The sequence below is a fragment of the Nyctibius grandis genome, chromosome 4, assembly GCF_013368605.1.
Source record: "Nyctibius grandis isolate bNycGra1 chromosome 4, bNycGra1.pri, whole genome shotgun sequence".
In the NCBI taxonomy this organism is placed as follows: domain Eukaryota; kingdom Metazoa; phylum Chordata; class Aves; order Nyctibiiformes; family Nyctibiidae; genus Nyctibius; species Nyctibius grandis.
The window spans coordinates 56,087,526-56,102,524 of record NC_090661.1 but is presented as its reverse complement, the minus strand read 5'-3'; the positions used below and the strand labels follow the sequence as shown (position 1 = coordinate 56,102,524).

The window sequence follows — 14,999 nt, the reverse complement described above, 5'->3', positions numbered from 1 at the left end:
GCCCAGCAGATTCAAATTCGAAATCCAGATTTTTTAGACACATCTGTATTATTTTTGTTACATACCATTGTATTTTAGTTACATACCATCAGCATATCACTAAAAATCAGACAACCTTGGAATTCAAACCCAAATCCACAGTTAGCAAAAAAACATCTTTTATTTAAGAAAGTCAAACCAAACACTTGGATATAAACACATCCCAGGAGATTCGAATTCCAGATCCAGGTCAGTTTAGGCCCATCTCTTCTACTGCATTTATGCATCATTCACGGACTCACAGCACTGAAGTTAAGTGTACTGGAAGGGTTCAAGGGCCTGCTTACCATGTTGGCCATGTTGTAGCAAGGGAACTACATCCAGCAGTGTCACCAGTGTCACGTAAAGTCCTTGATAGTCCAAAGATGGGTAGTCTGATAACTGAGCATCACGACTTTGCTGGCCACGTTCAGATGGAGCATCTCGCAGGACGCTGTAAAGGAGGGAGCGAGTAACAGTAGGGTTGATGGAACTGACCTGTGGTCTTAGAGATGGGGTGAGTGGGAATGGCACAGGAAAAAGACACATGGTCATGGGCACTGTCAAATTGGAGGCATCTTGATTCTCCTTCTTCCCTGTGCGGGACAAAATGCTGTTGGGGGGACAAAGAAAAAAAAGAGACAACAAAGACACAAAGAACAGCACATTACATTGAAATGACACTATAAAACAAATAATAAAACACCAGATACATCCCACATAAGATGCAATTGCTACCAAAACCACTGTGTGTACAAATCTAGCAACCATTCACTTCCATGCTTCAAGGTAAGAGAATTAAAAATTGGCATCTAGGAAAATTTCATTGCATCTCATGTGTTATCTGGTTCATAAGGAGCAAAAATATAAAAATGCATGTTTCAGTGCCCTACCCATGTTTCACAGTTAAGAAAAATTCTGATAATTAGAAGTGTTTGCTGTGGAAAAATAGCTGTGTCAAAATAGCCTGGTATTTTGCTCTGAGGTTTTGAGGATTTTGAGAGATTTATTTCTGCCCCCCCTATAATCTTTTGAACCAACTGACTGAAAACATGCAAAATATAGGTGTGGCACTTGCAGAAACATGTTTTAGCAAAGAATAAACATGTGTGTTTGTTAAGATAGTCTTAAAAATCACATGTTTATTGCATTAAAATAATGTCTGTATGTATTTTATGATACTGTTTCATGACCACTCAGTATCATTTGAGATAATGAAGTTTAAACAGGCACATGGATTTAGAAATAATATAATATTTCTAAAATGTTAACTAAACTACATTTGGAAAAGTTATAAAATAATATATAGTAGATGGTCTTTAGCATATGTTTGTGAGCTAATGATAATGGTTGTTTATGTGTGTTTTTAATTTTGCCCATGTTTAGGGAGGAAACATTTTACTTTATGAATACAAACACTCCTTGGGTAAATAGTTACCTTCAAAAATCTAAGGGCTAAGCAAGCAAGACCAATTACGTAACTGCAGATCAGACTATGTTACCATACATTCCTGCTGTTACTTACGTTATTATTCAACAAAACTCACTATAAACTAAAGGAGAGATAATTTCAAAAAAATAAAAAGGATTTAGTGGGAATCAAAATAGAGGCTATACGTCAACCAGCTTGTTATGTTGTTTTAAGAATGTTGTAAACATGGTTGTACACATTAATCTAATTTATTAAAAAAATAAACCCCTCTATTTTAAATAGAAATAAATTGTCGCTTAAGCAGGGCTATATTTTAGTTATCAGGCAATTATAGGGTTAGTTCATAATCTTCATATGTGCCTATAAAATATAATACACCTTTTAAATATATGAAACCATACACAATGCTTTTTTTTTTTTAAAGTACGTTTTGCACCTCTCAGTGGTTGGGATTTCCAAAAGCAGTTGCTGTTGGTTTAACTCTGTTCCTAAATCAAGTGTTAAAACTTTCACAAGACAAGTCAGTGGCATTAAAATTTCCACTGACTAATGAAGAGCAGAGTCATGTCAAGAGGGAGCACTTCTGGAAACCTCTGTCTTCTTTAACATTATAGAAATCGCTATCATATAATCACCTCAGCACAGATATATCTTAACTCACAAGTCAGTTCAATAATTCACACAGGTAAGCTAAACTCCTGCTAAGGTGTTCATAAGAGAAGGTGTCATTCATTTGCCATATATATAAAACACTTTTACCAGTACAGTTCTATGCCAAGTGGCTACTATCACATCACACTTGCAGTCAGAGGTGGCAGACATAGTCTGTTTTAAGAAACTACATACTTTTTTTTCCCCCTTTTTTATTGTGCCTTACATATTTGGCAGATTAATTTGGTTTCTGTTACCCAATGTCCAGTACAAGAAACGTGGTGACTGTCATGACAGTGTTTATGAAATCGTATCAGAAAATCACCTAAGGTCTAGTATGACTTTAAAAACAAATGATCAGAGAGCTGATTCCTTTTAATTTGCTTGATGTTCATTTGCCATACTTTGCAGCTCATGTTTAGAGATAAGAAGGTACTAAATTATATTCCTTCCCTGTCTACCAACAGATGATACCAATTACTCATCCCTTCACTTGCCAACACATCACTTCAAGCGCACTTATTTCCACAAAGGATATTACTGTATTAATTAGTCCTTGCTTTGGGAAGTGTAAGGCAGTGATGGAAAGCTTACACTATAGACTTCCCTTCCTCTTAACACGGAGCTATGGCCCATCTGTGGGTTAGAGGTCAAAGCACACTGTCTTTGTATCTTGATCAGGGCATCCTTCTGTTCACTTCAGAAACAGCAATGAGACCGTATCTAAATGCCAGCTGCAGCCATGCCAAATTTAGGAAAAAAAAAAGAAAAGCTTTCAGATCCAGGCTTTTGCCTGACACATAAGTTTTAAAAGCAATAAACAGAAGAGTCAAAACTGAAAATCTAAGCAGCCACCTAAGACCAAGATACAATGACTGCAGTTTGTTCCTGTTTCTGTTCAAACCAAGTACTGAGATCTCGGAGTGTCTGCAGATCATAACTCCACACTGAACTTGCTCTATGCCAAGCAACAAAGCTACCAGGGCTTGTTTCAAGATTTGCATATCTTTGCTGCAAATCTATCCCAAAATTACTGCCTTCCAGGAAAGGTTTCCTAAAATGCGTACAAGAGAATTGCATCTTGCCAAGGCAGAAAAACAAGCTTGACTATTAATGAGCCATTGGGCACTTATAACTATTCCTTATGTAAAACATTTTACTTAGAAATACATACGGAGAATTTCTCAAAGAAAATGTGAAAGAATGAGCTGTTCTGCAAGATATTTATTAAGTCTTAGATCATCCCTCAAATGAGGGAGAAAACACTGAAAATGAGCAGGGCATGAAACAAATTCATGCTGTAATGTAAAGAAATGCTTTCGCCCGAAGAGAAAATTAAGGAAGAACTAAATGAATCAATGTGCTATGCATTGTGTATGGTGATTTTATGTGATGTTTGTTCATAGAAATAAGGAATTTAATTTTTTCAGCCATTTCACATCTCTTCCCCCCACCCCTGAGCTTTTGATTTACTGAGGCTATGTACCAAGCAAAGGAGCAAATGAATCCCTTGTGCGATCCAACTATAGCTAGCAGAATGACACCAGATATGAATGCGATCAAAAACAGTGGGCATGCCCCACTGAAAAGAACACAGTCAACGTGTCCATAACATGGAAAGGTAAGAAGTCTAATAAACTATAAAAGCTACACCTGTAAAACCCAATCATCATATGGAATTCCTCTGACTAATCACTATTCCTCCATTATTCCTTTGACTACATATGTTAATCAAGAAATGTTTATCCTAAAAAATTCAGCTGCAAAGACAGTACACATCAAACTGGGAAATATTTTTGAAGTTACTCTAAAATAGTACACGATCACAAGCAAACTGTTCTGAAGACTAGATCCAAAATCTCCAGAAATCAATGATCTACCTTTTGATCAGTATTCTCTTAGCAGCCCAAATCCATTGCATATGCTATGTTTCAAGCTAGAAAGATTATTCTCCATCATGTACTTTTATCATTGATGTTAAACCTTGGACAATGGAGTCTCAGTGTAGGAGGCAGAAAGACGACTCAGCATGCAAAATATTCAAAGAAATTTCTCAACATACTCTTCAGAAAGGTTCTTAAGCAGTCTGTTCAGTTTTAGGGTAAATCTTGCACAGATCTGCACTCAGTGGGTGGGAGTTTCCTTCTTTCCATCTGCTACACTAAATACAGGGCGTGTTTTGTTTTGCTTTTTTATCCAGCTGCTTTCTTAGTATCAGCAAGTGTATAAACTTATACTAGTTCAATCATAGCACTCAGGCTTTGACCCACGGTTCAAATTCCCCAGTTATGGGAATTGAGAACGTGGATTTCACCTTGCTGAGTATCAGAACTCAGTCCACTTAAATTTAGATCCAGGTTCTGGCTTCAGTTTCTGGTGCCGTTTTAGCTCTGAGGCTGATCAGATCCCAGATCATGAAGGACAAAGCCATTTGTGTAGATATGCATATCAGATATGCGTACCACTTCTGCCCCATGAGCTTCAGCATTATCAACAAGAGGATTTTGGTTCAGTCCCATTCTGAACATGAAATAAAGAAATGGAGTTGCTCAGTTGTGCACTTGCTGCCCTTTTTTCTTATCTGCTCTCATAGTTGGTAAGTTTAAAGCTTTTTCAGTAAGCCCAGAAACATCACTACTCATGGAGTGTTAAGAATTTGTCACACAGGACATGCCAGCTGTACTGCTTAGAAAGATGAAGACAACAGGGTGGTATAAAGACACCTTCTTTAATCTATCCTGTCCCAATGGACTTTTGCCCAAAAAGAAACAGATCTCATTATATCACTTGGTAGTTACAGCAAAGAGAGAAAGTGTTCATAGTCAAGTCCAACTTTCTTGCTTTGACAGCTTAAAGGTCCACAACACTTAAGCAGAGGCTGTTTTGTCATACAGCCTGTCATCACATTACTTAAGCGTGATTTAAGTGTGTGTGTTGTGCAAATAATCTATCAAAACAGCCTGACGTGGGAACACAACCACATTTCAGAGGTATCTTCAGTGACTCTTTGAACATTTTTTTCCCACTGCTGCAATATAATGAGACAAAATTTAATTTATTAATCTTAAAAAAAACAACCCTACTGGTTGCCTTAAGTTTCTTCAACACTCTAAAGGACGAGGGAAACAAATTTCACAGTGGCTAACCAATTCTACTCTTGAAATTTTCAAAACAGGAGGTTTCTAAGTTTGCCGTGAAAGGTGTTACACTGATAATGAGTATTTCTGTCTATGTACCTTTCCTTCTTATAAACAAGGTCAAGAATTTTGATACATCCCATGAGCTTTAAATCAATGTTAGAATGAACTACTGTCATTCTTTCAGGTTTAAATTCTTGCTTCTCAACTTGTATACATCATAGCGGTATGTGTACAAATACATGGGTTAATTGTATTTTGTTAATGTTTCCTCATGAAATAAGGCAAATAGCTGTATTTTTAAACTAGCTTCTGACAGCAGGGACAATCTTTCCAGGTATAAATCAGGAAGCCATGAATAGAAATGCAGCTTTAGCTGCATTTTCCTGGATGTGAAAACTAGTGCGAGCCAAAACCTGGGCAAAATCACTTCTTCACTGTCAAAAGCCATTTTAAAACCAATTTGAAAATAAAAATCCACAAGGTATCACTGTGGAATGTACGTCATTCCTAATTAAGTCTCACAATTTTTCATATGTTTTTATCAAGACAAGAGGTAGTATTTCCTATTCAAAATGTATTCTGTAATCATACATTATTTAGTACTATATATTATTACTAAATATTGGACTAAATCAAGACCCTGGGTCAGAACAATCCTGACCTGTTGTTGCCATGCAAATCCAGACGTGTATACAAACTTTTTGTCTACTTGTATTGTTATAAGGGACTGAACCAGAATCCAAATCTGACAGTCAGCTGAACTATGGCACAGTAAGAACCTAGTTCTCCTCATCTGGCTCATTCCTCTAGGATCCTGAGGCACCAGGACTGTCAAGGAGGTCATGAGTATACACATCTAAAATACTATACGTCACAAACTCCTTTCTTCACAAGTTCAGCATGTTTGTGCATTCAGCTAAGTCTTAGGAGGGCCAAGCAAATGTGTAATCAATCAAGTTTATTTTAGAATCAGCTACTCAATAAGCAGCTCAACTGGGCAAATTGGGCAACAGCCACTGAACAGATTAATTCATACCATTCCTTTCTTAAATTATGTTCTGACTCTTTTTGGCTGAGCATTGACTTATTAAATCTTGCAACCAATTCAAAGTCAGCCAACACCCCTTACAATTCTTTAGCTCTTTTTTCTTCAAGAGCATTAGTTAAAACTTACCTTAATAACGTCTGAGAAAAGTATTTCAGAGTATTTGCAATGTCAGTTCCAGAGGGCACAGGGTAAATGTTGTGAAGAACCCGGTTGTGGTATTCCTGAAGGTAACGGATTTTGGAAGCAACTACATAAAAGACAAAAAATAAACACAAAAACTTTCATTTAGGTTTTTTGAAGACTTTGACTCAGTCATGCCTGTTCCTACCATTTCTGATTTTCTTTTTTTATTTAAGAACTAAACTGTAAAAACCAGAAAAGTCTCTACATTCCTTCTACTGACTTAATAAATTGAACACTCCGGTGCAAGAGTGCCAAGGGGAAGGCACGGAAGTGAATGCCTGCATTTGTATTAGACCAGCTTAGTGCCAGCAAATTAAAAAAAAATATATCAATAAACAAACAAACAAAAAAACACACACAAAAAACTGCACTACTTCTGTGTCTCCAAGGATGTGAAGATTCATTTATAATGAATGAATCATCGGATCACAGGAGGTTCACGTGAGACGGATAAATATTTCTACAGCCAAAGCAGAGAAATAAGCTGAGACAGAGAGAGCTTATGTGATTTACTTTAGGCCGTACATTTACTTTATGCAATGAACTAAAGATATAAAAAGATCTGTGCTGTTTATTTAACTGTCTTAGGAAGTCTGATCAAGCAGGTGAGGGGATTTCAAAGAGCACTAGGAGTTCTACACCTTTACTGAAATATTTTGTTTGTTTGTTTTAGAAATAATAGTACGTTTATTTTCTAACAGAGATCCTTGTTCAGTATTGGAAAAAAGTGATTACCCACTATAGCTGCAATACCTTACATTGCCTATATGGCACAAGACAGTCTCATGCAGAGACACCTGAGGACACTCAACTTTTTGCTCTGCTCAGACTAATGAACTCTCCCGAGAAACAGAGCACATTGGCTGTGGCAGAAGGCTGCACCAGCTCAACTGCGCTTCCAGCTAGACTGCTCAGCAGTTGTTCACAGCATCACTCTGTGCAGACACAGCCTCCATGTAAGCAGAGCTGGCTGGGAACTCAATCTTGTTACACCAAGAGTGTGTAATAGGCAGTTAAAAGGGGAGATGCTTCTGAATGACTTCAGCCCTTGAGCATATGGATTATGACAGACTTTCACTACACCAAGATATACATTGCTCCCCTACAGGGTTTCTTCAGTGTGGAAGATAAATTGTGCTTCCTAAACGAGCAATTAGTCAATACTTTGTTTTATTCTCATTGTCAAGTGGCATTTATTAATGAATGAATACCATTAAGTCCTTCACTGAACAGAAGGGTGTAACTCCCTGAGATACGTCCCTATGCCTCTCACTGATGTATCTGAACATTTCATGAGCATTCTGATTTTTTTACTGTATCACTGACAAGCTGAATGAGAAGGGGCGACGTTGTATCCATATTAATGAAAAAGACTGAAGGACAGACATCAAGAGCAAAGTGTCTGCAACCGCTGTTAGAGGCTCAGCTCCAGATACTGAGAGCCATTTTGCCAGTATAGATAGCAGTATGTACTGCACTTTCACATTCAGTAAACAAAACCAACTGAGTGCTCAGTCACACAAACAAACGAGGTTCGACAATTTCACGTCAGTTATCCATAAAATGAGAACACTCAAATAATCATCAAGCGAAGAATACCGTTCACTTGAATTGCATGACAAGAAACACAGTCTTCAGTGCTTAACTGCCCTCATTGTGATCATCCTTTCTCCTGTTTCCTGCTGTACTGGCCATACCCTCCCAATTTCTGCAGCAAGTGAAGCTTCTATGGACAGAAGTCTCCCTCACAATATTACCCTGCTTCACCACAGGATGAAAGCCCATCATGTGACTGAACAGGGCTGGGGTCTATGGGACAACAGCAAGTAAAAACGCAACTAGGGACACTGTCATAATGCACATGCAAAAGTAATAAACTAAGGATGCATAAGCAACTTTAATTATATTTCCTCACTTTTAAGTGTTTTACTTCACAAATTTACTTTAAGGTGACGTTAATCACAGAATCACAGAATGTTAGGGATTGGAAGGGACCTCGAAAGATCATCTAGTCCAATCCCCCTGCCGGAGCAGGATTACCTACACCATATCACACAGGAACGCGTCCAGGCGGGTTTTCAATGTCTCCAGAGAAGGAGACTCCACAACCTCTCTGGGCAGCCTGTTCCAGTGTTCGGTCACCCTCACCGTAAAGAAGTTTTTCCTCATATTTATGCGGAACCTCCTGTGTTCCATCTTGCACCAATTGCCCCTTGTCCTGTCAAGGGATGTCACTGAGAAGAGCCTGGCTCCATCCTCATCACACTTGCCCTTTACATATTTATAAACATTAATGAGGTCCCCCCTCAGTCTCCTCTTCTCCAAGCTAAAGAGACCCAGCTCCCTCAGCCTCTCCTCATAAGGGAGATGTTCCACCCCCTTAATCATCTTCGTGGCTCTGCGCTGGACTCTCTCTAGCAGTTCCCTGTCCTTCTTGAACTGAGGGGCCCAGAACTGGACACAATATTCCAGATGCAGCCTCACCAGGGCAGAGTAGAAGGGGAGGAGAACCTCTCTTGACCTGCTAACCACACCCCTTCTAATACACCCCAGGATGCCATTGGCCTTCTTGGCCACAAGGGCACACTGCTGGCTCATGGTCATCCTGCTGTCCACTAGGACCCCCAGGTCCCTTTCGCCTATGCTGCTCTCCAACAGGTCTGTCCCCAACTTGTACTGGTACATGGGGTTGTTCTTGCCCAGATGCAGGACTCTACACTTGCCCTTGTTATATTTCATTAAATTTCTCCCCGCCCAACTCTCCAGCCTGTCCAGGTCTCTCTGAATGGCTGCGCAGCCTTCCGGTGCGTCAGCCACTCCTCCCAGTTTTGTGTCATCAGCGAACTTGCTGACAGTGCACTCTATTCCCTCATCCAAGTCATTAATGAATATATTGAATAGAACTGGTCCCAGTACCGACCCTTGAGGGCCTCCGCTAGACACAGGCCTCCAGCTGGACTCTGTCCCATTGACCACCACTCTCTGGCTTCTTTCCTTCAGCCAGTTCACAATCCACCTCACTACCCGATCATCCAGACCACACTTCCTCAGTTTAGCTGCGAGGATGCTGTGGGAGACTGTGTCAAACGCTTTACTGAAATCGAGATAGACCACATCCACAGCTTTACCATCATCTATCCACTGGGTTATGTCCTCATAAAAGGCTATCAAGTTGGTTAAGCATGACTTCCCCTTGGTGAAGCCATGCTGAGTGCCCCTAATGATCCCCCTATCCTTGATGTGCCTAGAGACAGCACCAAGGAACAAGTTGCTTCCATCACCTTTCCGGGGATGGAGGTGAGGCTGACCGGTCTATAGTTACCCGGGTCCTCCTTCTTGCCCTTTTTGAAGACTGGAGTGACATTCGCTTTCCTCCAGTCCTCAGGCACCTCTCCCGTTGCCCACGACTTAGCAAAGATGATGGAGAGTGGCCTAGCAATGACTTCCGCCAGCTCCCTCAGCACCCGCGGGTGCATCCCATCAGAGCCCATGGATTTATGGACGTCCAGATTGCTTAATTGGTCCCTGACCCAGCCCTCATCTACCAAGACAGATTCCTCCTCTATCCTGACTTCTTCTGGGGCCTCAGGGGTCCGGGGCTCCTCAGGACAGCCTCCAGCAGTATAGACAGAGGCAAAGAAGGCATTCAGTAACTCCGCCTTCTTTTTATCCTTAATGGATAATTAGAATCAACCACTACTTCTTTTCCCCCCAAACAAGTGAAAACATAAGTTTTGTCAAGTGGACTCAGATTGCCTCAGTATAGCCAGGAGCAAGATCAGAGCCTTTCAGGCCACCACATAGGCCTGCAGCACATGAACTGTTCTTTGCAGGAGGTTACCCCTGTGTCTGTGAGACCAGCCATAACTAGCTTCCTACACACCCCCAAAACCACTGGGCTAGTACCAGTTGGTCTTGATGTGCTTCACTCCAGGTTACAGAAGTTTATTTTAGCAGTCTAAGACCTGTTTTCTGCTCCTCGTCCCACACCTCACACTTTCTGCTCATTATCTCAGTTTCAGTCCCAAATTTGCAGGCCAGTTTACCAGATTATTTAAAGACAGACACTTTTCTTTTTTTTTTCCACTGTCATGAAGACCCCTATAAAAACTAATCTAGACTAGGTTAAATTAAAAAAGGAATTACTTCATAAATATATTTTGTAATGCTACTTTCTCTTGCCAGGAAAAAAAAAAGTATGAAGCCAGGCATATTTGCTAAGAAAACAGACCACATTTCACAGTACCCAACAAAAAACAATTCACAGCAAGATGCACAGTTTACTGTGGCTGCCACTGTTTGCTGTTAGATATCTGTAAGTGAACTGGATTAACAAAATGCCAAAGATTATGTCAGAATTCATCTCTAGATGTACTTCAGAGAACTGTCTGCCTCTGTACAGCTAATTATTTTCAATAAAGGGTATAGAACACCTAGAATCACTTTTTTTTAGTAAAGAAGGAAATCTGTTTATTTCTATTAATCAGCATTGTCATGCAATTCTATCAGGCAAAATAACAAAATAGAAAATTTATTTATAAAGACTAAATATTAACATTAGCTTTAGGCTAAAGGTTTTAACCTAACCTCTCAGTTCTGTTTCCCAGAACACTGACAATTTCAGCACAGCCTCCCAGAGCACAAAGAACCTTCTGAAGTAAAGCCCCAGAGCAAACCTCTGCCAGTTTTCAAGATACAGAAGTGTGTGAATGACCCAATTTTCTGAGTTTCTGAGCACTCACAGATACACTTCAAAAAGTTATGTCACTCTGCGGAAATACTTAGCCATCGTCACAGGGTCACAGAATCACAGAATCAATCAGGTTGGAAGAGACCTCAGAGATCATCGAGTCCAACCGTTGCCCTTACAGACTAGACCACGGCACTAAGTGCCATGTCCAGTCTTTTCTTAAACACATCCAGAGATGGTGACTCCACCACCTCCCTGGGCAGCCCATTCTAATGTCTAATGACCCTTTCTGAAAAGAAATTCTTCCCAATGTCCAACATGAACCTCCCCTGGCGAAGCTTGAGGCTGTGTCCTCTTGTCCTATCGCTAGTTGCCCGGGAGAAGAGGCCGACTCCCACTTCACTACAACCTCCCTTCAGGTAGTTGCAGACTGCAATAAGGTCACCTCTGAGCCTCCTCTTCTCCAGGTCATCACATAAAACAAATATTAAAAAAAAAAAAAAAAAAGTTATTCCACAGTGCTTTGCTGAGTATCCCTCTAGGATCTACGCAGACCTAACTAAACTCCCTAGCCCCCTTGTAAGCATGGACTGAATCAAGAGTGAAACCATCAGGAGTCTTTAAAGATGGTCTTGGTTGCTCCACTGTCCTGGAGAAGAACAGAGTGGGCATCAGGCATTCCCAGGACATTACTTACCACAACACCAGTTACTGTTATTTAAGGTGAAAAAGAACTAATTTTCTTTGAATACAATAGAACACCTCAGGCATGCTGTGATGAGTCAAATGATGAAAGTCACTGTCAGTCCTGATGGTATGAGATATGAGATGCATATGGTCACAAAAAAAGAGAGGCTTCTTGTGATTTCCCAGATTGCCACCATTTTACCTGTTGTTCATACAACCTGCCAAAGAGCTGTGGGGTGGTCACAGACTCCTGTTTAGACCAGCGCCTTTTTGCTCTTCTGTTCTGATCAGTCTGTTTCCTCATTCATAGTGTGTTGCTGCTGTTCTTGGTAAACTGACATTTATTATGACTTGTGACTCCTTCCTGAGACATTCTGGTTCTCGCCTGTCAGTCAGTGAGGGCAGAGGCACCAGCAGCAACAGCTGGGGTTTGATGGTTTGCCTGATAGTGATGTGTGCACATCAATATAATCCTTGTCGGAGTCCATCACCATTTCTCAAAAATTGCAGGTGAGGGAATCTTGAAGTTATGTAGAGACAAAAACATTTGGTAATGCCATAAGAACTAGTCAGGGGAGCAGCCTTGGTAAAAAAAAATACATTCAGTAGGTTAGAATGCACAGGATATGTCTATTAAGCGAATACTCTACCTGGAGCATCATGATAAAGAATGTTAGGAGGCAGAAAGATCTGAAACCAGGACCCCAAGTAAGTCTTAAAATAGAAAGCAACAGCAATGTGACAGGGCAAGACACCGTGTCTTGAACAGTATAAGGGGATGAAAAGAAAAAACAGCTAAGGAGAAAATATGAAAGAGAAGCTCAAACGGAGCAGACCAAAAGCATTAGGAATGGAGGAACAGAGAAGGCAGAACAGAAAAGGAAGAAAATGCCAAAGGCAGTGTTGGGAGAAAAGGCGGCAGAAATTCTTTCACATGCCAGTGTGAAAGAAGCATAATTAATGTATAAGTATCACAAGAAAGAAGAAACAATCACAGAACTCAGGTGGGGGGTAGGGAAGGCAGAAAGAACAGAGTGGTACAGATCTGAACATCGCACACTTCAGGGCTGCTTCACAGTCAGAACATTGTGCCTCTACTTATGAGGCCAGAAGTGCATCCCTACAGCAATAAATTAGCTTCCATATAATATTTTAATAGCAACATCATCCATCAAGGTAAATAAGCAGTAAACCCCAAAGGAAAAAAAAATACAAGCATTCTTTTCCTGAGATCAGTTCAGCACAGGCATATATAAATACAAGGATCCTTCCCAATGACCTGGAGGAAGGAGAGAGCAACTCTCAGCACATGAAGTGTCGGATCACATGATGTCAACATGACAATCACATCGTGTCATCGTGACAACATCAATCCAACCTACCAGTCACAGACTGCCTGGCTCACAACAATTACACTGTATCAGGAGGGAAAATAGCTTTGATATGGGCAACAAGCTCGACTACCGTGGTATTTTTCTTTATGCCTCCCGCTAGGGCTCTGGCAGATACACCAGCTGTTATCAGCAGTAACAACAGTGGGGAACATGAGCATGACCCAGCTGCTCCAACCACCACATCATCTGATCTTGCTCCAGTCAGATCTAGCCAACATGGTGGTTAAAACACCCGTGGCTGTGAGGAGGCACGCTAGGCCCCGGGCAGGGGATGTCAGCACCTGGGGGTCCTGCTGGGACACTCTGGGGGCTGCGGCTGGCAGCGTGTAGGCAAGACAGTAACACCCGGTCTATGTGCACCCAAAAGGTGAACAGTACGGGCAAGAATGACAGCACACCTCCCTTCTCTCTCTATCTCACAGCAAGACCACCTTCAAAATGGCAACACACGGGTGACCTCTGGTCTCTGCAGTCGGATCTCCAGCCTCTCAGGTGCGTACATCCTTTGGGACAGGGCACAGCACCGGCAGAGGAGGCGGCTGCACCCTTCCCGTCGTGGGGTCCAGGGCCAAGCCAGCGGTCTCAATTTGTAACTCTCATCCCCTGATCCCTCATTTCTTCCCCTCAGGTCCCCAGCGCTGCCTTGGCACAAACACGCCGCCTCCCCAGAAGGGCCACCCCGCCGGCGAGGCGCGGGGCGGGAGCCGAGATGCTCCGAGGGCCGCCGCCACCAAGCGCTCGGGAGCGGCTGAGACAGAAAGAGCCAGAACAGCGGCAGCCCCCGCTCCCGGCAGCCCCCCCCTCCCCTCGCACTAGCTGCTACGCGGCCGCTACACACCGCGGGCGGAGGCCGGGCGGCGCTGCCCCTCCGGGGCAACTGACAGCCGGCAGCAAGGCAGCGCCATGCGCGGGAGGGCGCACCCGGCCGCCCGCGCCCCGCTTCCCTCGGACCGGCCCCGGCCCGCGCCCCCCGGCCCCGCCACTCACACTGCTCCGCCTTGGTGGACATGCTGCCGCCCCGCTCTGCCCCTCAGCCGCCGCGGAGCGCCTGGCCCGGCCGCGGTGAAGGCGGCGGCGACGACCGCTTCTCTTCAGCACTGGTGCCGCTGCCGCAGGGCTGCGGGCCGGGGAGCGGCGGGCGGGCGGGGCTGGGCGGGAACGGCCTCTTAAAGGCGAAGCGCGTCTGGCGGCGGGGGCGGCCGCGGAGCGGGGCCTGCCGCGGCCTCGCAAGGGATGAGGTGGAGGACGGCCCGTCCGCCCGCCCGCCTCGGGGCAGCCCTGAAGCACCCGCCCCAGGCGGGAACATTACCCCGCCGAAGCACCGAGCTCGCCGCAGAGCTGAGCCGGGAGGTGCCGGGCTGGAATATCTTGACGAGCCTCCCCGGGGGCTTCGAGGATGTCTGAGACTGCTGAGGGGGCTGGCGGTGCGCATCCCCCGGCCCGCCGCCCTGCCGCTGCGGGGGTTGCAGGAGGGGGAGCACTGAGCTAGGCCGGGGATGGCGGCGTTATTGTCGGGGCTGTTCATGGGGCTGTGTCTGTATACGCTTTATTCTTTGTTTGAAACAGGAATTTTGTTTCTTTCCTCCCCTCGACCCCCTGGGCTCCCGCTGTGTACCTCAGTCGGGTGCCTCTGGCCGAGTGTCCCCACTTGTTTCCATCGTGCGCCAAGCATATCGGGGATGGTCCTGCCGCTGTCTGCCCTTCCCCGAAGAGATGAGGGCTGAGCTCAGCCCTAATGTCCCCGCTCTGTCACTAG

General features: G+C 43.4%; 1 protein-coding gene across 2 annotated transcripts in view; it reads right to left on the bottom strand.

Annotated features, from left to right (window-relative positions):
* Nucleotides 1-14,327, bottom strand: part of UNC79 (unc-79 homolog, NALCN channel complex subunit) — a 126,401-nt gene extending 112,074 nt beyond the window's left edge. For both annotated transcript variants that reach the window (XM_068398114.1, XM_068398115.1), the window contains exons 1-3: nucleotides 14,231-14,327; nucleotides 6,416-6,536; nucleotides 327-631 (exon numbers count right to left, since the gene is read on the bottom strand). In XM_068398114.1, the coding sequence (XP_068254215.1) occupies nucleotides 327-631; nucleotides 6,416-6,536; nucleotides 14,231-14,252 (448 nt within the window). In that variant the 5' untranslated portion in view covers nucleotides 14,253-14,327. The remainder of the gene's footprint in view (nucleotides 1-326; nucleotides 632-6,415; nucleotides 6,537-14,230) is intronic.
* Nucleotides 14,328-14,999: the final 672 nt, after the last annotated feature.